General features: G+C 52.4%; 1 protein-coding gene across 1 annotated transcript in view; it reads left to right on the top strand.

Moving 5' to 3' along the window:
- The window catches only part of RBM19 (RNA binding motif protein 19), a 121,991-nt gene that overhangs the window by 5,600 nt on the left and 93,753 nt on the right, over positions 1-22,638 (top strand). Inside the window, exons 8-17 of the mRNA XM_032654072.1 lie at positions 1,120-1,200; positions 5,492-5,570; positions 6,509-6,580; positions 7,585-7,788; positions 9,167-9,297; positions 10,105-10,226; positions 10,664-10,760; positions 12,309-12,419; positions 14,584-14,784; positions 16,006-16,135. Of these exons, the coding sequence (XP_032509963.1) occupies positions 1,120-1,200; positions 5,492-5,570; positions 6,509-6,580; positions 7,585-7,788; positions 9,167-9,297; positions 10,105-10,226; positions 10,664-10,760; positions 12,309-12,419; positions 14,584-14,784; positions 16,006-16,135 (1,228 nt within the window). The remainder of the gene's footprint in view (positions 1-1,119; positions 1,201-5,491; positions 5,571-6,508; positions 6,581-7,584; positions 7,789-9,166; positions 9,298-10,104; positions 10,227-10,663; positions 10,761-12,308; positions 12,420-14,583; positions 14,785-16,005; positions 16,136-22,638) is intronic.

Genomic DNA, 22,638 nt, shown 5'->3' with positions numbered 1-22,638 from the left:
GGCTGGGAAGCGGTGGGGTCAGCACCCAGACCCAGGTCTGCTGGGCTCTGGAGTCTAGGTCATAAACGTGGGTGCTTCCTCTGGGGATGGCCGCCCTGTCTTCCACCCGGGGCTCCACTCTGCTTAGGGCAGCTTCACACATCCTTCGGGTCTTCATTCCTTCATCTCCCTCCTCATCTTTCTCCTTCCCCCTCTCCCTCCGTTCGTTCTCTTTCCCTTCTAATCGCCACCTCCTGTCCTTTTCTCCTAGAGATTCTAAAGAGGTAGTCGAGTGTGGCTAAGTCAGGGAGCCGTGGGTTCAAATCCCAGCCCGGATGTGGAGTAGCCATGGGCTAGGCTGAGGCGCTTCTCTTTGGGCCTCTGATCCTCATCATCTCAGGTGATGCTCCACAGAGCACTGGTCTCTGTGTCCAGTTTCCAAAACCCCTGCACCTGGGTGTGCACTGGAAATCAGAAGCTCCAGGTTTCAGGGAGATACCCCATAACTTATACGGGTCCATAAAGGCACAGGACTTTTTCTGCAGCGAAGCTAGAAATGATGCTCATCTCCTTGGGGTACACGTAAACCCTAAATTGTGATGTAACAGCTCAGAGTGGGCTTTGCCGGCAAGTGAGTCTAAGTCAGGGCAGGTTTTGTTACCAAACGAATTAACCAAAAGATTAGGTTTCTCAGAGCTGTTTCGATTCTAAAACTACAGAAGACATCCCAAACCCTGTAAGATTGTTTTAAAGATTCAAGAGGACAGCTGTGTGTGCAAAGTGCTTTGCACAACATCTGGCACAGAATATGCCCTAAATAAGTGGTAGCAAATGTCACCGTACCTCCGGGCTCCTTCCCAGGCTCTGCCCCTCCATGTGGCCTGGCGCCCCTGTGAGCAGACCCCCAGCGAGCCGGCCTGTGGTTTCCCCCCTCATCTCAGGGGCACATGGAGGGTTGGCACCGCCTACCGCAGGCTCTGGCCAGACTCCGCGTCCTTGGCAGGCACGATGCTTCTGGCATTGCCAGCTGGCCCTGGCGCCAGGGGCCTTGCAGCGTTCACTGCGACGCCCGGGTCGGCACCTCCTGCGGCTGCACCAGGGAGCTCACTGTGGCCGTTTCTGTTCTTTGCCGTCACTCAGACTGAGACACCAGCCCACCAGAAGGAACGCACCACCACCCACACAGTGAAGCTGCGGGGAGCCCCGTTCAACGTCACAGAGGTACGCGCCAGTAATGGGACGGGGTGAGGAGCCCCCAGGGAGCAGGAGACAAGGGTGAGGGTCCCAGGAGCCTCTGCTGCATGGGAGCTTCAGGATCAGATGAGGACTTCAGCTGGAGGGAACTGGGGGCCAGAAAGACTGATACATAGGATCTTGGGCATCGTCACGGTTGGGAAACAGGGCCGCCTATATTGAGACCAAGAAGGACTGGTCTCAGTCACCAGTCATCTATGCTAGGGGTGGGCATACTTCTTCTGCTAAAAAATTTTAAAAGGACCAGCTAGTAAATACTCAAGGCTTTGTGATCAGTATGGTCTGTGTTACGACTACTCAACCCTGCTGTCGTAGCACGGAGGCAGCCCGAGGTGAGAGGTGGCCAAATAGGCCAGGCTGTGTGCCAGTAAAACTTTATTTACAGAAGCAGGCAGTGGGCCACGTTCGGCCTGCGTACTGTAGTTTGCTGACTCTGGGTCTACGCAGGAGAGAACACTTTGTCAGTTTCCCTCCTCATGAAAGTAGTAGAAGTTCAGCATAGGAAATGTTTTTTAATGTAGCTAAATAACAAGAAGTAAAAATTACCTATCACTCTATAAATTGCCAACCAAACTGTGTTGAGAGAGAAGTGCTAACCAGATGGGGTACCAGGATGCAGAGCTAATTACCTACAGGTCTGATTACTATAGGAGTAAAGACTGTCCCAGGCAAACTGGAGCAAGCTCTCCTCAATCCCCCACGTCTATATCCCATACACTGACAACCAGTAATAAATTCTGAGTATACCTTCTTAGACATCTTTTTCTTTGTATAGAAACGTTGACCTGTGTTTTTCTTTTTTTTTTTTTAATTAATTATTTAAATTATCTTTGGTTGCGCTGGGTCTTCATTACTGCGCCTGGGCTTTCTCTAGTTGCAGCGAGCAGGGGCTACTCTTCGTGGCGGTGCGCGGGCTTCTCATTGTGGTGGCTTCTCTTGTTGTGGAGCATGGGCTCTAGGCACGTGGACTTCAGTAGTCGTGGCATGCGGGCTCAGTAGTCGTGACTCGCGGGCTCTAGAGTGCGGGCTCAGTAGTTGTAGCGCACGGGCTTAGTTGCTCCGCGGCATGTGGGATCTTCCCGGACCAGGGCTTGACCTGTGTCCCCTACGTTGGCAGGCAGATTCTTAATCACTGCACCACCAGGGAAGTCCTGTGTCTTTTCTTTTTAAAAAGCAATCCTACGGTAGGAACTATTTTGAAACTCTTTTCCTCCCTCATCACATTATGTCATAAATATCTTTGAATAGTGAATATTCTGCTACAGCATCATTTTTCACGTTGCGTGCTATTCTTTACTCTGGACACACTGTGTTACACTCACCCAACCTCCTAAATTGAGACAGGGGGATTGTTTCTAGTCTTCTGCTGATTTGAATAATAATGCAGTCAGCGCATTTCTTGAGATCAGAGGTCAACAGATGTTTTTCTATCAACATCATTTAGTGCATAGTTTAGGCTTTGTAAGCTATATGGGCTATTGCACTTTTTTTTTTTTTTTTTTTTGATAATCCTTGGAAAATGTAAAAACTATTAGCTTGCAGGCTGTGGGCAATATTTGGCCTGTGGGCTCTCGTTTGCCAACCCTTGCTCCAGATGAGTACTGCATTAAGCACAGGCACGTATTCAGTACCTTTTTAAGGCTTTGATACAGAGCGCCAGTTGCCCTCTGGAAGCCTGGCCAGTTTATACTCCCTTAGCAGAGAGTGAGAGTGCACGGTTTTGTGAACCCTGGGTATTAATCTTTATCAACGTGACAGGTCAAAATGGTATCTCACTTTGATTTATATTTTCAATTATTAGTGAGGTCAGTCATTCTTTCACGTTTGTATATCATATGTGTATCCTCTTTTGCAAAGTGCCTGATTATATTTTATGCTCTTTTTTTTCTCAAAGTACTCACTTCTTTTGAGTCTGTATATTCGCTAATTATTTTTTTTAATAAAACTTAATCGGATTTCGGAGTAACAAGCATTTGGGTTCTACTGGACTATCTGAATTGTCTGCTAATTTAGAGTCAGAGTTCTGTCACTACCAACCATGCAGAAAATCATGTACTTCAGTGGGGACGGGGGACATTAGATGGACTTCTGCAAATAAATACACAAAAAATGGTCACTTCTTTCCACAAACGGTAACAAAATGTAATGGAAAAAAAGATTACTTTTATGAAAGAGAAAGAAAAAAAGGAAGGAAGGAAGGAAAGGAAGGGAAGGAAGAAACGAAAAGACAGTCTATTTCTAGATATTCTAATGAAAATTATGTATTGGGGGCTTTATAGGTATTCTAATAGAAGTTTTGTAGGTTCTATATAAAGAAAATGTTCAATTCCGCTGAGGGATTTAAAAGAATGCTTACATAAATGTAAAGCCATACATTCTTAGAAAGTAAAAATGCCAGTTCCTCCCTAATTAGTGAATAAATGAGTAAATTCAGTGGGATCACAGAGTTTCGTCAGGATTGGGGGGGTGGGGGTGGGATCCTGGAGAACAGCTGGGAACCTCCTGTGGGAATAGACCCTTCCCCTGCAAGATGTTGAAACATGTTTTAAAGCTACAGTAATTGAAACAGTTTGGTTCAGGTGAAGCTGTTGACAGGTTAATGGAATAGAATCGAATTCAGAAATAGACTCACATATGTATAAGCATCTAATTTAGGATAGGGTGTCTCATATCAATGAAGAGAAGAGAGATTTTTCTATAAATAGTAATGGGACAACCAGTTAACTTTTGTGAAGAAAAGAAAAAGGTGGAGCCCCGCCTTACTCCTCATAGCAAGCTAAATTTCAGACGCATCAAGGATTTAAGATAACAAACTGAGACAATAAAAGTTCTAGGAGAAAGCATTGAATTTACTTGTAATCTTGGAATGAAGAATGCCTTTCTGTATTCCGTATCCTGTAATAAACCGTAATGGAAAAGAATATGAAAAAGCATATGTATACATACACATATATACGTGTATGTACACACATATATGCATGTGCACATACATATACATAACTGAATTACTTTTCTGCACACCAGAAACTAACACAACATTGTAAATCAACTATACTTCAATTAAAAAAAAAAGAATGCCTTTCTAAGCAGTTTGCAGAACTTGGTAGTCATAAGAAAAAGATGGATTAATTGACTAGATAACATTTAAAACTTCTCTAAGGCAACTTTTTGTCATAAAGTCAAAAGACAAACAGCAGGCAGACAAAAGCTGCTTCTTTCCTTTACAAATAGGTAAGTAGATATTGGGACTTACGTATGACCCAATAGAAAAGTGGACAAAAGACAGGAGGTCTTCTAAGAGAAAGGATTCAGATGGCTGGGAAATATGCCTGAGTTCACTCACAATTAAAGAAATACAGATCAAAACAGGAAGGTTACATTTTTGCAGAAATTTTTTAAGTTCAGTAATAAATTGTTTCACGCACTGTTGGGGGAAGTTTGCGGTGAAGCCTTTTGGAAGGCAATCTGGAAGCATCAGTCAGAATTTAAAGTATACGTACGTACCTTTGACCTAGCAGTTACCTTGCTGGGAATTTGCACTACAGGCGAATCATCCAGGTACACCAAGAGGTCAGTGCAAGAATGTTCATTGCCGCATTTTCTAATTCTTATTTTATTTATAAATTAATGTATTAATTTGTGTCATTTTATTTATAAAAACAAAAAACTGGAAACAATCTCTACGCTATATCACTAGAGAAGTGGAGGGCCAACAAGGTGATCTGGGCCTTGCAGTTAGGACCATTTTTGTTTTCTTCTTGGGGCTTTTCAGCATTTGCTAAATTTTGTACTCTGTGTGTTCGTGCATTTTTTAAAACGAGTTTAAATCACCCTCATGTCCAAAAAATAGAGAAGTAGTTAAGAAAATTGGGAACCGTCTACAACAGTACTCTATGTGTATCATCCCCGTGAAGTAACATGGGCAAATAATCATGCTTTGATGAGACGTGAAGAAAGCTGGATTTAACCCCAATTAAGTAAAAACGTAGTTGGGAAAAAAAAGATCAGAAGCAATACCTTAAAATACTAATGGTGCCATTACTATTCTATATTTATACTCCTTGTTTCTTCTCCAACTTAAAAAAAAATTTTTCCAAGGCGGTTTTAATTTACGATGGAGAAAACGCGTATAATTTAGAGGAAAGAGAGAGACTACAAAAGATGAAACACTTTGGTGTCCTTTCTGAATTCAGAAATTTGACCCATGTTTCTTTATTCGGTTTGCACTTTTGGGAAAAAACTTTTCTTCTCCTCACAGAAAAATGTCATGGAATTCCTGGCACCCCTGAAACCGGTGGCCATTCGAATAGTGAGAAATGCCCATGGAAACAAAACAGGTAAGGTCTGGGCTGTTTCGAGGGGGCTGGAGAGGCAGATGCTAGAGCTGGAAGGTTGGGGCAGTTGAACTGTGGAGATGTTTGGAGGGCAGCTCCTTTTTTTCCTATTTGTGGTCCCCACTTCTGTGGATGTGGTGAAAGTGCTCAGGACAGGGGTCTGCCTCTTGTTCCCTGCCGCTGGCAGCCTAGTATGAGGTTTTCACCTGTGCAGGCAGGGCCCAGCCCCCAGGCCTGGGGGCTCAGTAATGACTGCGGCCTTCAGCCCAGATGCAGGGGCCCACCGGGGGCTCAAAGCAAGGGGAGGCCGTGATCAGTTTCAGGATGGTCCCCTGGCTGGTGAGGGAAGGGTCCAGGGGCAGGGCCCAAGGACAGGTGGGCTGTGTGGGGGCTTTTGCAGTCCCCAGGGGAGGGTCTTGTGATAGAGACCAAAACCCACAGGCTTTGGCGCAGGTTACGGCACTGCCACGCGTTAGCTGTGTGTCCGTGCGCACGTCTCTTAACTCCTAGAAAAGTGGGGAGGCGAGGTCTCGTGTTTAGGGAAGACTCCACATGCTCGTCTGCAAGTCAGGGCCGCGGGCACTGACGGGCAGTCACTGTGGAGGTGGCCCCTCGGTGCCAAGCTGGGTTGCAGCACCGCAACCACAGGCATTTGTCCAGGGAAGGTCAAAGAGCAGGCACTGGTCAGGACAGGGTGAGGCTGGGAGGCAGGCCAAGGCCCTCCCATTTCCGAACGCTGCCTACAAAGGGAAATTTGCCTGGGGGGCATCAGGGAGTGTCTGTACTTTGGAGATTGGGCGAAAAGTACAGGTTCCCCCCCCCCCACCCCGCTTTCTGCTCAGATTCCCCCAAACAGCTAGCACAGTGTGGGTGTTCCTCCGTGACTCCCACGATTGTCTGCAGGGCCTGCAGACCTTACCTTTGTCATGGTCCTTTCTCAGGGTACGTCTTTGTGGATTTCAGCAGTGAAGAGGAAGTGAGAAAAGCTCTGAAATGCAACAGGGAATACATGGGTAAGGATGCTGGGCGGCCCCACGCCACGTGGTGGCAGGGGTTCGTTCATTCAGTTGCTCTGTAAGGTTATACTGAGGGCCTGCTGTGTGCCTGCCGGGCACTGCCCTGGGCACGGAGGATACAGCCGTGAGCAGAACAGACCAAAATCCCCGCCCTCCTGGGGCAGAGATTAGGCTAAGTTTCCTGTAGAGGAAACTGACATCAAGAGGGGAGAGACAGGCGGTAACCAGAGGGGCCGTGCTGTGGACAGATGCAGGAGAGGGCCGGGATTGGAGGAGGCGCATTTTAAACAGGATCGTGTCAGCTTGGGCCACACTAAGCCGGCGACACTGGAACAAAAAGCCAGAGGGGTAAAGGGAGCCAGCTCTGGCTTTGTGGGGCGGGGCCGTTCCGGTACAGGGAACAGCAAGTACAGGGTCTGGAGCTGGGAGGTCACCTGAACAAGATATCCAAGGACGTGCTCTTTGGCCTGTCCCTGGTATGGACAGGTGATTCAGGTCCAGCCATTGACCCCTTGTGAAGACACAAGTTCTGTTAGGGAAGAGGAGAAACCTAAGCAGTCTTGCTAGCAAGTCAGGTGGTAGGTATTTATTGAGCACCTACTGTGTGCACGTGGAGGTGATGGTGGTGGTCGTGGTCTAATCAGGTGCCCGGGGCAATGCGTGGACGCAGTTCCGCAGCAGCACAAGGTGGCTCTTCAGCGTTGGGCTGTCACGTGAGACGATTCCCAGGGCAGTGCCAGGGGCCGTGCCCTGGAATTGGGAGGATGCAGCCCCATGGGCCAGGCAGCCCAGGGAGGCTCCCCCCAAGCTAAAGCCGAGCTCGCAGGATAAGTGAGATTGAGGTCTGGCTTTGGCTGGGGCCGCCACCCTGGTTAACAGAGCCTGGTGTCTGGCGCTGTCACCAGCCACCTTCACCATGGCTTCCGGAAGGCAGCAACAGAGTCTGGAAGCTGGCAGGTTCCGGGCCTCCCCCGGGGCCCTGACTGCCTCTCCTTGTGCAGGTGGACGCTACATCGAGGTGTTTAGGGAAAAGAACGTCCCCGCAGCCAAGGTGCCCCCAGAGAATAGCGCCAAACCCTGGCAAGGCCGGACACTCGGGGAGCATGAAGAGGAAGAGGACCTGGCCGACTCTGGGAGGCTCTTTGTGCGAAACCTGCCCTACACCAGCTCTGAGGAAGACCTGGAGAAGCTCTTCTCCAAATACGGTAGGGGCGTGGCCTCCGGCTCACCACAGGCACCTGCAGCGGGTGGTCCGAGTCCCCGGTGTGCCTCCTGCAGCTCTTGACCCTTGGGCTAATGACGGCCCCCTCTGGCCTCAGTTTTCTCATCCATAAAATGGGCCTCACCATCTCTGAGCTGCTGTGAAGATTCAAACAGTATGTAGACAGCAGAACTCGAAATCCTAGATGGCATCACAGGCACCTTTTGTGGTCTGAACCCAGACTCCCTTAGCTTTCACTCACTAAACTCAGAACTGACGGAGTTTGGGTACAGTTTTCTGAGATGTCCCTGGTATCTGAACCCTTGCTCTGCTCTCGGAAACCCACTCACTGTGTGTGTTGATATGAAGTGCTCCCCAGTCTGAACTCTCTTGTCTAAATAGTCTTGCTCTCCAGACCGAGCACCCAGACGCGTTTGCTAGTGAGGCCATTTTCATTGTTGCCGTGGTCGCTAGCATTATTTTGCAGGACACAGACTTGAAGGCCTGTAGTTCACCTTGGCACATGGAGCTGTGCTTGTTTGTAAGGTCGTGGTTGTTGAAGGGAAGGAAGTTAGGGCTCAGAATGGCAGGGTGAGGTCTACATGCTTTTAAGCTCCCCTGGAGCGCCCCCCCCCCGCTCCTCTGCGGAGACAGTTGTGGGTTGCAGGGGATCCGAGCTCGGTCGGGTGCTTGTCTTCCGGACACAGAGGCCCCGAGTAGCATTCTGCGATCAGGCAAATTGGCGTCACCTCCTGGCCTGTGTCCTGCTGTCCTGTCGCCAGATCTTCCCGCACAGGCTGGTGCCCTGGTGTACGTGGCAGGGCCGGGCACTGGAGAGGGGGTCATCGATAGACTCGAAGTATCCATCCGGGAAGATAAAGCCCGGGAAGGAGGACTTGGTCACACCCTGGTGTTCAGAGTGGAAGGTGTATACTTTAACGTGAGCATCATAATAATATCCCAGCAGACACTTCTGTGGCCCTACGTCACCAGCAGGCACTGTTTAGTACATGACACGTATTAGTGCGTTTAACCCTCCCCGCCGTCCTCCGAGCTGGGTATTCTTAACGATACCATTTTACAGATGAGAAGCCTGAGGCCCGTAAAACCCTGTGGCTTGCCCGAGGCCACACGTATAGTATGTGATGCAGGAGGGTCCAGGCCAGACACCTCTGCTCTCAGAATAGACACACGAAGGGTTGTGGAAGGACACCCTGACCCATGAGGGGGTCTCACGGCAGCCCCTTGCCACCTTCTGTCCTGGGCCAAGCGGCGGCAGCAGCTCCACGTTCTCCCTGGTTAAAACCCATAGCTTGACCAGTGCCCAGAGTTTTCTCACCCAGCTCTGGCCTGCAGGACACTGACGCCCTTCCTACCCTCAGGTCCCCTGTCTGAGCTGCATTACCCCATCGACAGCCTGACCAAGAAGCCCAAGGGCTTTGCCTTTGTCACCTTCATGTTCCCGGAGCACGCCGTGAAGGCCTACGCGGAGGTGGATGGGCAGGTGTTCCAGGTGATGGCCCGTGGGGTGGCGGGCGGCTGCCGGGCCCAGGTGATGGGGAGAGGCTGTGGGTGTGTGCGCAGGCACGAAACCACACCCACGCTTCTAGGGAAGCACACCTGATGCACGTGAAGCCGCCTCCTGATCCGAGCTGCCTCCAGGGGCAGGGTCCGCTCTGTCCTTTTCACGGATCTGTCGTTAGCCCCTAGAGGAGCACCTGGCCCATAGTGGGCCCTTAAAAAGTGTCTGTGGATTAAATGAACATGCTCTCTCAAAATACCACTTGGAAGCGGAAGGAGTAAGGAAAGAAAGAGTTTTGACCCAGTCATTGAAATGGCCACAGTAGAATATAAGAAATGCTTCTTTCTTCCAAATACCGTGCTTAGCACACAAGCCGAAGCCCCAGGCTGCCTCGCCTCCCTTTCCTGTTCGTTCGTTCGTTCATTCATTCATTCATGATTTATTGATCCCCTGTGACTGCAGGCTGAACCTGGCTCCCGCCCACGTGGAGCTCACACCCTCACAGGGACAGAGTCGGGTGGGGAGCCCTGCAGGTGTCACTTACAAACCGATCAGCGTCCTCTCTGAAGCTTTGTCAGGTGTCCCCCGTCACAAAGTCAGGCCCCTGTGCCACATGGCCAGGCCCCTGTTCTGGGTTCAGGGCGGCCTTGTGGGCGTCCTGCCCGAGGCCCCAGTCTTGCGACAAGGGTCTCAGTGCTGGGTCCAGCCCCCTCGTGGAGAGGCCGACATACCCGGGGCAGGATGTAGGAGCGCCTGCCCCCTTCCCGTCTTTACCCCCTTCCCCTCGTCCTCCTTCAGGGCAGGATGCTCCACGCGTTACCATCCACCATCAAGAAGGAGGCCAGCGAGGACGCAGACGCCCCAGGATCATCGTCTTACAAGAAGAAGAAAGAGTCAAAAGATAAAGCCAACAGCTCCAGGTCCATACCTGCCTCTGACCCAGGCTTTGGCTGCCCTCGCCCCTCCTTGCCTAGCTGCCAGGGTACCCTGACTCCTCGTGGTGGCTTTAGCCCCTCATCCATAACTTTGCTGAGCCTCAGTTTCCTCATCTGCAAAATGGGAAGAATCAGTGGTGCCTCACTTTTGTGGTGTCATAAGGATTGAGTCAATGTAAGCAAAGTGCTTGGTCCCTGGTGCTGAGTAAGCGCTTGACAGACGTTAGGGCTTATTAATACCATCGTGGCTTTTGTTGTCTTCAGGCCCTGGTACTTGGCCCATGCCAGGTAAGATGGGGGAGAGGAGGCTTCGGGGACTTAGGAAGGCAGGCCCACAAGCGTGTTTCTTACAGGCTTTGCATCTGAAAACAATTGCCCCCATTCAGCCACGGTCTGACCTCTCTGTTCTGCCTCTGACTCAGCTCTCACAACTGGAACACGCTGTTCATGGGCCCGAATGCAGTGGCCGACGCCATCGCCCAGAAGTACAGCGCCGCCAAGAGTCAAGTATTTGACCATGTGAGTGGGCGCCCTGTCTGATGTGCCCCCGGCTCTGGGCAGGGGAGGGGGTGGGATCGGGCTGGGGTTGTCCACCAGCTTGTTCTCTGGGGCCTCCCCCGTGGAAGCATCCACCCTGCCCTGGCTTCTCGTGGGCGAGTGTGGAGCCACGTTGCAGAAAGGAGCTGACGAGCACTTAGCGTGCGGTGCTCCTCTCGCCCCACTTCCCAGATGAAGAACTGGAGGCCCAGGGGCACAAAGGCACTTGCCCAGGGTCACACGCCTGGAAACAGGCAGAGGTGGGGTGACCCAGGTCAACCCGAATCCACTGCCCTTGCTCTGAACCACTCCCCAGAGGTGGTCCCACCCACTTCTGGGCCCAGCCAGCCCAGGTCTTTGAGATGAGCACGGGGTAGGTCGTAGGTCTCTGACCATCCCCTTCTTCCAAGTCTGACCTTGTTCCTCCTGACCTTCCCCTCCGTCCATTTGGCTTCTCCAGATCACATACCTTCCTTTAAATGCTGTGTCTCCAGTTAGGCCGTGGCCAAGTTCATCTTTGGCAAAACCTGGGAGTGTGTTTTTCAGCCAGCAGTCAAAGGATATCCATAGATTTGGTCCATAAACTCGCTGGCCATCGTCATTTACTGCCCCTGCCCCATGCTGAAGGTCAGCGCTGTCCCCCAGAAATAGAATGCGAGCTCCACACAGAATTGTAAATGTCCAAGGGGCCACATTTTTAAAAAGCAAAAATGAACAGGCAAAGTTAATTTTTCAGAATAGAATCTATTCTATTAATTCGATACGGCCAAGATATTATTAGTTCATCATCCACAATATAAAAAAGTGACAGGCTGTCTTGCACTGCTTTCTTTCCCCTCACTGAGTGTTTAAAATTCAGTGCGTGTCTTACGCTGGGTTCGGACGTGCCGCGTTTCAGGTGCCCAGTGGCTGAGCCCGTGGGCACTGTGTTGGCCACACAGCTCTGGACCTCAGCCAGTCGGGAGGGGCTGCAGCTGGTTCAGATCCCACCAGTGCTCTGAGCACTGGGAAGAGAGCGGGGCCCTAAAGGGAGACAGTCCTGCTCTTCTAGAGCCTTCCAGCAGAGGAAGACACAGCTCATTAACAAAGGTGCCACATGTTGGCGTGATGGCTTGAAGAAGGCTTAAGCTGAGTAAGGGGAGAGGGTGTGAGAGCGAGGCAGGAGGCAGGCTGCTCAGGGGTGCGACATTCTAGCAGAAATTGAACGGAGGGCAGAGGTGAGCACACAGAAGCACTCAGGTGGGAATGAACTTGGCATGAGTCCCGTACATATGACTGGAGGGGAGGGAGCAGGCGGGAGATGGGGGAGGGGAAGCTGGAGGGGAGGCGTGGGGTTCTTGATTCACCCTGACAGATGCGGAACCCAGAGCCATCAAGCCAGAGTGGGTATCCACGGGGGGGAGCATCCGCGGGGGCCATCCGCGGGGTCCGGCTCCGTGCAAGCCTCCTCCTCGGGCTGTTGGGAGATGGGACAGCCGACCCGTCACCTGCCCGACAGCCAACAGGGCATCTTCCCTTTCCCTCCCACAGGAGACCAAGGGCAGCGTGGCCGTGCGCGTGGCCCTGGGAGAGACCCAGCTCGTCCAAGAGGTGCGGCGCTTCCTCCTCGACAATGGGGTCAGTCTGGACTCCTTCAGCCAGGTGAGTGCCCGCTGGGCAGTGAGCCGCTCAGAGCTCAGCCCCACCCCCCCACCCCCGCCCCTGGAGAGCTGGGGGTGGAGTCTCACATCTGCGGATGTGTGGTGGACGGGTGGGAGGGTCAGGCCTTTCAAAGATGATTAGCATTAACTTTGCAGCTGTCCTTAAGAGAGAAAGAAAGATCGTCAGCTCAGACTCGTGGCCCGTTGGCCCATCGGACCTGGACGGTGTCCCTCGGGGGCCATAAGCAAGAGTTTCTCCACGCAGGTCGTGGGGGCCGACCTAGCACCTTACTAAGTACACCTTACTAAGAGCACCTCTTATCTGTTTCGGGATCGAGACCTTTCTTGAATCACATAGGGGAAGGTTCCTCCACGTGCTTACTTCTTAGCAGGTAGAAGTTCTTAGGTGTCTGGATGATGAAAGTCTTGGAGGGCCCGCTGAGAGCATCTGACACCCTCCCCTTCGTCTTACAGAGTGGGGTGGGGACTTAAAGATCAGGCAGTGAGTCTGTGGCAGGGGCCTGGACTCAATCTCAGGGCTTCTGACCCCCAAACTGCTGTTTCCTCAGCCTCACCAAACCTTAAGAGTTTCACCTTAAAAGGACGGTTAGGATGCATGCACCCCAGTGTTCATTGCAGCACTATTTACAATAGCCAAGACACGGAAGCAACCTAAGTGTCCATCAACAGAGGAATGGATAAAGAAGATGTGGTACATATTAACAACGGAATATTACTCAGCCGTAAAAAAGAATGAAATAATGCCATTTGCAGCAATATGGATGGACCTAGAGATTGTCATGCTAAGTGAAGTAAGTCAGACAGAGAAAGACAAATATCATATGATATCACTTATATGTGGAATCTAAAAAAGAAAAAACTTATTTACAAAACAGGAACAGACTCACAGACTTTGAAAACAAACGTATGGTTACCAAAGGTTAAATGTGAGGGAGAGGGATAAATTAGGAGTTTGGGATTAACAAATACACATCACTATATATAAAATAGATAATCAGCAAGGATCTACTGTGTAGCACAGGGAACCCCACTCAATATTCTGTAATAACCTATGTGGGAAAAGAATGGATATACGTATATGTATAAATGAATCACTACTGAACATCTGAAACTCACACAACACTGTAACTTAACTATACTGCAACGTAAAATAAAATATAAAAAAAAAGAAAGAAAACTGAGGCCCAGAGGGAAGAAAAGCACTTGACCCAAAGTTTCCAATTAGATTGGTGGCCAGGTGGAGACTCCTACCCAGGTGTGCCCTATGCCTGGAAGCCTCCCATTAATTATTTTTGGCTCTTTTATTCTCCATCCAGCATGCTTTAATAATAAAATAATTGCTAATGATAGCAATTGCTAAGCAGCGTGCTTACATCAACCCTTTTGATTGACCCCTTTCCTGGGACGACCCATGAAGTAGGTGCCGTGTCCTCGTGTCAGGTGAGGGGCTGAATACATTTCAGGTGCATTTCTCGAGCCCGTATATCTGGTGTCTTGGTTTGGGTTCTTCCAAAAGCCGACTGAGACAGATTCAAGCGCAGGTAGTTCACTGGACGGAAAACACTGGCGAGAAGGGACGAGGGGAGGGGGGAGACCAGCAAAGGGCATGCTCGTCCCAGTGCCACTGGTAGAACAGTGGGCTGGCACCTTCCCCGGGGGGCACCGCCCGACTCGGAGTTGTCCCACCCAAAGGACAGGTGACACGCCAACTCCTGAGAGCTACGGGCAGCTCCCACGGGGTGTTAACTTCTGACGTGTGGCGTCAGGCGTTCTGCACATCCGTGAAAAGACTCCTAGCACAGAGATGCAGATCCCGGCCCTGGGCTGGAGTGTCCTGGAAGGTCCAGCGAGGGCTGTGGTCGGGTGCTGTCAGAATTTGCCTCGGCTCAGTAGTGGAGGGGCCGGGATTTGACCTGGGGGGTCCAGTTCCAGAGCCCTGTCCCTCATCCACTCCTCGGAGCCGCCTCTCATCCACAGGGTGGCGTGCCCAAGAGGGTGGGGTCTCCTGGACCTGCTTCCTGAGGGCCTGGTACCCGAGGTCCCACATGGCCGCCTGGTCCAGAGTCACCCACCGATCAGTCCTGGCGTCGGGGGTCAGTGACCCTCCTTTCCATCGTCCCACGTGAGCTGTCCCCTCCCTGCAGGCCGCTGCTGAGCGAAGCAAGACCGTGATCCTGGTGAAGAACCTCCCGGCCGGCACCCTGGCGGCCGAGCTGCAGGAGACCTTTGGCCGCTTCGGCAGCCTGGGTCGCGTGCTGCTGCCAGAGGGCGGCATCACGGCCATCGTGGAGTTCCTGGAGCCGCTGGAGGCCCGCAAGGCCTTCCGACACCTGGCCTACTCCAAGGTAGGGCCGCCCGAGCCCCGCTTCAGGGAGAGGACAGAGGGAGCTGACGGGCAGACAGTCTTGGCATAGACCTGGCACGTGCGAGCACTTGCTGGAAACCAGCCATGTCTGTCGGGATTGTGAATGTCATCCCGCCCCTGGGAGCACCTCTGGACGGGGCATTGTGAGGGGCAGGCTCAAAACATCCTCCGGAAAGCCTGCCTCGGTTCCCTGCCGATTCTGGCTTTCCTCAGCTTTCTATTCCCCCATGACCTTGAACCATCATCCTCGGCGCTTTGGATATCTTATACCTACAATTAGTTGAAAGTTAATTCTGTAGGTGGGCTACCTCCTGACTTTTGGTCATAAGGAAGAAAAAGTTACATGTGTCAGTGTATTCCTTTCTGTGGCTGCCATAACAAGTTACTACCAATTTAGTGACTTAAAAAATGAGAAATGTATTCTCTCACAATTCTGGGGGTCCGAAGTCTAAAATCAAGGTGGGTGTCCAAGGGCCATTCTCCCTTCAAAGGCTCTTGTGGGTGGGGGGAGGGATCTTTCCTTGCCTCTTCCGGTGCCTGGTAGCTCCACGTGTCCCTTGGCTTGTGGCCGCATCACTCCAGTCTCTGCCTCTGTCCACATGGCCTTTTCTCCATCTCAAATCTTCCCTCTGCTCTTCTCTTACATGGACGCTTGTGACTGGATTTAGGGCCCACCCAGATAATCCAGAATGATCTCATCTCAGGATCTTTTATTTAATGACATTTGCAGAGGCCTTTTTTCCAAATAAGTCCACATTCATAGCTTCTGGGAGTTGGAACGTGGACATATCATTTGAAGGGCCACCATTCAGCCCACTGCAAGTAGCTTCTCTTTATCAAGGACTTTAATGCTTTGCTGATTGTTTGTCAGTGTCTTGTTTATCCTTCTTTAAAAAAAAACCTCTCTGCATGTACGTATGTGTATACTCACTGCCTGTGAGTGGAGGGAGAGAAAGCATGGTTGGTGTCCGGCGGCCCTGTTGCACTTCCTCCAGGAGGGCTGCCCTGTATCAGTGATTCTGCCCCCCCCGTCCCACTCCCTGTTCACACCCTTGATTAGAGAAAGCACCGGGGGATGCAGATGTGTTCAGTGACAGTAGATGCTGCAGCAAGGGGATCATGCAGCGCATGGAGTTCTGTACTCGGAGCCTCAGGCTCTTTGTGTCGTGGACTGAGTCCCTCCCCCGCCCCATTTCTGCAGTTCCACCACGTCCCCCTGTATCTGGAGTGGGCTCCGGTGGGCATCTTTTCCAGCCCAGCCCCACACAAGAAAGAACTCCAAGATGCACCAGCAGAGCCGGCCGGAAAGGACAGGATGGAGCCAGAAACAGGTAAGAGCTGGGCCTGAGATCAGGATGTCCTGGGGCAGCAGGCAGGGGAAGAACAGAGGGCTAGGGGGCAGCACTAAATTGTTTGTCAGGTATTTCTTTTAAAGTTCTGTCTGTATTCATCCTGAGACTGGTGGGTCCCCATCTCTTGAATTTTATAGGCACGTAAAATGTCCTTAAAAAAATAGAGCATAAAATTCTGGATACAACATAAGGTAGCCAACTATCTTGGCTTATCAAGTATAGGTTGTGAAAAGAAAAATTTAAAAACCCACTAGAATCTGTTAACAGGGGTTCGGAACAGAGCAAGAGAAAATAGCCTTCTGGGTCGTATTGATACGTCCGCCGGGACGGTTGAGCAGGGCTGTTGGAGATGTTTATTCTCCGGGGGTCCCTGGGATGGTATGGCGCCCTCTGGTGCCCAGTGGCTGCAAAGGCAGGAAAAGGAAGGGAGGCGGGGACCCAAGCCTCAGCTGATGCTTCACACTGGGGTGAGGAGGGGGCGCTCCTGGCACTCAGGGCAGCGCAGTTCTTCCCTGTCGGGACTGTTCTGCAAATTGTAAGACATTTTGCTGACCCTGCCCACTGAATGTCAGGAGTGCCCCTGTAATTGTGACGATCTGAGATACCCCTTCCCTGTATGCCAGATGCCCTCTAGGGGGCAGTGCAGCCCTCAACTGAGAACCACTTAGGGGACCACGGCTCCATCCTAGAAGCAAAGACGTTTAGAAAAGCTTTGAAGGACACCCTTACCCAGATATTAAGATCTTGCCCATGGGTAGTATCCCTCCTCCGTACCTCCATCTTAACGTAGGGTTGCCGGTTGATTAAGATAAGGATTAAAAGAAATACATCTCCTGTATACCCTCTCCGTTGTCCTCATAAAAGAATGGGGGTGGGGATGCGGAATTCTCAGATTAAAGAACAGTCCTTTAACTGAATAGACCTCCCTGTCCATAAACCTCCCTAGGCTGTCTGCATTTCCCAGTTCATCTTGGATCGGTAAAACCTCCTCAGGACTGGCCCAAGTCACTGCAAGGCATTTGGGAACCCCTGGTCTAGAAGCCTTGTTTCAGTCAGGAAGGAAAATTCTTCAGTCTCTGCTTTCTGAGGCCCCCGAAAGCATCCCTTAGCCATTGGGGTTACCTACTGACCACTGATATAAATCTTTCAAAGGCCCCTCACTAGCCCCTGTTGAGTTATTTTTGTCCACAGATTGGATTAGCGTTCTCTTCCACCGTGCTTTTGCTTCCATCAAGAAGAATTCTCTTTATATAGTCACGGTTTCTTCTTAACTAGCCATCACCCCCAAATTATCAGCGACCTTGGTTTCAACTTCGGTCACTAAACTTGGACATGACTAATGTTTTTCGGCCAAAAGCAAGTCCTCCTTTAAAGCACAAACTTGCCAGGAGCGACGGCCCTGGAAACAGATCCAGCAGAAGCCTCTCCTAGCTTTGGCGGGACCACTAAGTATGGCGCCTCCCCGGGGGGGCGCTGCCCTGTGGCCACACTCTTTTGCAGGTGTCCCGGTGCTTCCCTCCCTTCTCTCTGTTGTTTTCTTCTGTGACACTCGTCACAGTTTGTGTTTATTCGTTTGTTTTACTTGTTTAACATCCGTCGCTGCCAGACAGTGAACCACGCGAGGGCAGGGAGTGGCCGTCTCGCTCACTGCTGGGCACAAGCATCGGGCCCCGGGCGTGGGGTAGCTCAGGAATGTGAGTTGAGGGAGTGAAGGAATGCAGGAAGAAGGGTTTCTGTGCCTCTCTGTCTCTCTTTACCTGTGAAGAGTAGGGCTGGGCCATCCTCGTCCTTGTGTCCCAAGCCCCGGCACATAGTAGAGCTTGGTGACATTGGCACGTTTGTTCTCCATCGTTGTTTAAGCATCGGGATGTGGCGCCATCCGTCGCGTAACCGTGACTCCCTCCATGGGTGCTGATTTACACCCACCCCCTCCCCTCACCCTTAAACTTTGTTTTAAAGGCTTATTGCTTCCCGGAAGTGTGTCATTATGGGTTCCCTTCCTCGGTGTCTGTCTGTCTGACTCCCTCACTAGACGTCCATCCCGCAGGGCGGGTACCTCGTCTGCTTGTGCACTGCTGTGCCCTGGCACCCAGGAAGGTGCCCGGCATCTGGTGGGAGAGCAGTCAGTAGGTGCTGAGCGAATCCACAGGCAAAAGCAGCATTTCCTCCATGCCCGGCCCTGCACTAAGCACTCTGGGTCCTCCGTACGTGAGGCTTACAGCTCCCGGGGGAGTCACTGTCTGCCTTGTCCCCGCCTAGCCCAGGGACTGGGCAAAGCCACCAGCCTTCTCCGAGGCTGTTCCTGTGTCTGTAACACAGGCAGAAGGCCTTTGTGTGAGTTCAGTGAGAAGCCGCCCGAGTCACCGTTTCTCTGACCCTCGTCCTAATTCAGCAGCATAAGGTGAAGTGGATGGTCTCTGACTCAGCCCTGAGCACCAGCTGGATTCCAGCTACTGAGCTGGGGCGACCAAGATGGGCCCAACACATACCGCTTCCCCAGAAGCTCCCGGGCTGCTAGGAGGACGGGTGGGGCTGTTCGGGGGTAGCTGAGATGTCACAGTAATAGAAGTGGGCCCTGGGTGCAGAATGTTCTGGAGCACAGCGAGGGGAGGCTTTGCAGAGATAGCGTGCCCTGGTCGGAAGGGAGAGGGTTGCCCCTGCCTGCCCCCAGCGTCCCCTGGGAGCCCGGGCCTAGGTTCCGGTGTTGAGAGCATCCCAGACAGACTGTCCCCAACAGGCCCTGCCTCTTAGGGGGCTGCTGTCCAGGGTCCTGCCGCCCCTCACACAAAGGAGGCCTCGGAGCTAGGAGGAGGGAGCCAGTAGTTGCAGCAAATAGATCGGATGGGGACCAAGAAGCTGTGCACGCCTGAGCTGATTTCACGCCCCGCTGAGTCCTGTGTCGTCAGGCGGATCCCCGCAGAACTCATCTCCTGAGCCTCCTTTTGCCCTTTTTTGTTCCTTTTCTTACCTGTATCACATACACTGTCCCCTCCCCGGTCCCCGAGCTGTTCCTTTTCACCTGCTGCTCCCCCACGCCCGCCCCTCTGCACACGGTTCCTGAAGCTTCCCCATTTCCCCATCCCCACTGCCGGGGACCAGCCGGCCCCACAAGCCCTGGATTTTCTCAGGCTCCGCAGGAAGGCAGCAGGAGGGGAGTGGACAGAGAGGGTTGTTTTGTTCACCAGCGCCGCCCCCCACACCTTTCTTTTCGGCGAAGCCCTCCGTTCCCTGTACCGTTCTCGAGGGAGGGGGACAGTGTGTTTTATCTCCCCACAACCAAGACCCTCACCTCCAGATAAAGGGCTCCAAGTCGGGGGAGGTCCTGAAAAGCTGCTTGCAACTGATAACAGTCTCTACTGTCAGCCTTCCGCGCAGAGAGCCGGAAGGGGGAGGGAGCAACCGTAAATTCTGCGGCCTGATTATAATAAAGCCCCATGTGGTGATGCGTGACTGGATTTTATGTGCCAAGTACAGATGGACGGTATTCCCCCCGCCTCTCCCAGCCCCCTCCAGCCCACCTTGCTTCCGAGCCTTCCTCACACCCTCACCCCGCCCCCATCCTGCGCTTCTTCCCACTTTTCCTGGTTCCTGGTGAGGTCGTTGGCAAACATCTGTTCGTTTTGTGATACCTCCTTTTTCCTTGCTAGTCTTCCTGTCGTCACCGCACTTGAGGCCAGGGGCAGAAGTGCTTTTCTTTCTCTTTTTTTTTTAAATTTATTTCTTTTCTTTATTTTATTTTTGGCTGCATTGGGTTTTCATTGCTGCATGCAGGCTTTCTCTAGTTGCAGCGAGTGGGGCCTACTCTTCGTTGCGGTGCGCGGACTTCTCATTGCGGTGGCTTCTCTTGTTGCGGAGCATGGGCTCTAGGCGCGCGGGCTTCAGTAGTTGTGGCACGTGGGCTCAGTAGCTGTGGCGCGCGGGCTCTAGAACGCAGGCTCAGTAGTTCTGGCTCACGAGCTTAGTTGCTCCACAGCACGTGGGATCTTCCCGGACCAGGGCTCGAACCCATGTCCCCTGCATTGGCAGGTGGATTCTTAACCACTGTGCCACCAGGGAAGCCTGGCAGAAAAGCACTTTTAACAGTGACCTTTGGCTTCGTCCTTGGCCCTTGGCCGTTTCCATACCTCTCTGGACATGGGCATGGGTCGTAGCAGGGCCTGGCCACTTGAGCGGGGCAGAAGCTCTTCCCAGGGATGTGGCCGACAGAGACACAGTCCCCTGCACTCAGACCTGCGGCGCTGGCTGTTCTTCTCAAAAGCCTGCAGCCGGCTGGCCTGCCTCTTCCGGCAATGGGCCTGCGGAGGTAGGGATTCCTGACATTTTCCCCTGGCCCAGACACTGTTTTATCTGGGTTTCTGTGCGTTAATTCTCATAATTGTCTTGCAAGTGGACCCTGTTATTGTCTTTCTCCTTTTTTGAATGGAAAGAAGGAAGCATAGGGAGGTTGAGTGACTTATGCAGAGTCACGCATCTGGAAAAAGCTGGGCTGTGCCCAGAGCCACCAGCTCCCAGGTCTGTGCTCTTAGCTGTGACCCCACAGCTCCTGTCGGTCCCACTAAGTGCCATTTGTGTAGCAAATCATCATCCACCGATATTTTTGGAGCATCTGCTTGGCCCAGTGCTGGGGATGCAGAGGTTACTGAGTCAGATGTGGTCCCATCCTCAGAGAGCTCCCCTTGTAGTTGGGGGACACAGAGAAGTGAACCGACAAGGTGATTTCAGAAAGGGGTAAGGCCTCTGAAGGAAAGGTACCCAGGGGACTCTGATGGCAAGTGGCCAGGCCTGTGCTGGGGACAACCGCACAGGAGGAACTCTGAGGGGAGGACGTTTGAGCTGAGACCTGACAAGAAGCCAGGCCTGGGAAAATGGGATGAGCAGAACAGGCAGAGGAGACAGATGGCAAGTGCAAAGGCCCTGTGGCAGGGATGGGTCTTGGCAGGCTCAGAGATCAGAATAGAGGCTGGTGCAGCTGGAATGGAGAAGGCGAGGAGACAGAATGGGAGAAGCTGGCAGAGACCAGTGGTCTGCCGACGGGAGACCAGTGAGGAGAACACCCGGTCATCCACACAAGAGGTAACGGTGCCCTGGACTGGGGACCCAGCGTGCGGATGGAGTAGCAGACATTCGAATTTCCAAAGAAGCCAGCGGAGAAAAGGGGAGAGTGTGTGTGTGTGTGTGTATAGCTCCATTTTCCAGGTGACAGTGCTAAGGCAGCGTGGGTAAGCCGGTCACCCAGGGCACACAGCTAGTGAGTGGCCTCACGGGGACCCTGACCCAGACCACTCTCACTTCGAAGGCCGTGCGCTTTCACAGCTCTGTGCTGCCTCCTGACTGCGGTCTCTGGGCCCCCTTTTCGTTTTCTTCAGGCCCCCTTTTTTCAACAGATCTCGAGACCGGGATGCCCTTGTCTTGTTAGCTCTTCCAGCATCCCAGGGGGAGTCGCAGATTGGGGGAGGTGGTGGCTGGGTACACAAAGGTTTGGAGAAACAACGGACATCGCTGTGCTGTTGGAGCAAAGCCAGGCTGCATTTAACCGTGTCTTTTATTTCAAGCTGGATGTTCTCCCGGATGTTGGGGGTCAGGGGCGTTGGCTGATTTAGTAGAAGTGGGAGGAGCCAGGCCAGCTGCACACCCGGGTAGGTGATAGGTCCTGGCCGTCCTCACAGTCCCCTCTTGTTCCCCCTGGGCTGGGACTGAGGGCAGCTCACCCTCCGGGGAAGGGATCTGTCTGTTCCTGGGGTGCCAGCCCTGACTGCAAGCTCATCGCAGCTCTGTCACGAAATCCAAACATCACACTTCCTGGGCAGGGGCCTGTGACCTTTGAAATAAGTGCTTTGAAGCAGACCAGCCCTTGCTCCTGGGGCAGGGAGGCAGGAAGGAGTGGACTCTGGCCCTGCTCACAGCCCCTGGGCTCCCCGGAGCTGTTGTCCTTGTGAGGCTTCAAATCCCTGGAATGCCACGCTGGGAACTGGCTGGATTCCAGGCCCTTGGGAGAGGCAGAGGGACGGGTCGTTGGGCTTTGCCAGGCTGGAAGTGGGGAGCAGAGCACGAAGGCCCATAAGCTGGTTTAAATCGATCTGTTGACCACTGCCTAGTACAGAAGCCACGTGCCGCTGAGTTAGTTGCCAAGAGTTTTAAAATGTGGGTTTTCCCATGAAAAGCTGGATTTTCAGCTTCTCGTGAAAGCTCTGAACACCTGGCCGCACTTGGCTTGATCTGTCCTCGTGACAGCAATTGGCCGGTGCCGCGAACGGGCTGCCCCTTAAACCGGCACGGCGCTCTCCCAGTCACCATCATTCCCCCCCATTCTTTTCTCTACAAAAAAATTTTTTTCAGTCTCCCGTGAACCTCTCTCCCAACCTGAAGATGCCTGAGGTTTAGAGCTCAGATGCAGCGAACTCCAGAACTTTCCACGGGCCACCGGTTTACTGTGATGCAGCTGCCATGGTCGGCGGTGAGATAGCATCCTCGCAGGCCTAGCC

The sequence above is a fragment of the Phocoena sinus genome, chromosome 14 (genome assembly GCF_008692025.1).
Source record: "Phocoena sinus isolate mPhoSin1 chromosome 14, mPhoSin1.pri, whole genome shotgun sequence".
NCBI lineage: Eukaryota > Metazoa > Chordata > Mammalia > Artiodactyla > Phocoenidae > Phocoena > Phocoena sinus.
The sequence above is the reverse complement of the archived record's forward strand: the minus strand, read 5'-3'. Positions and strand labels throughout refer to the sequence as shown.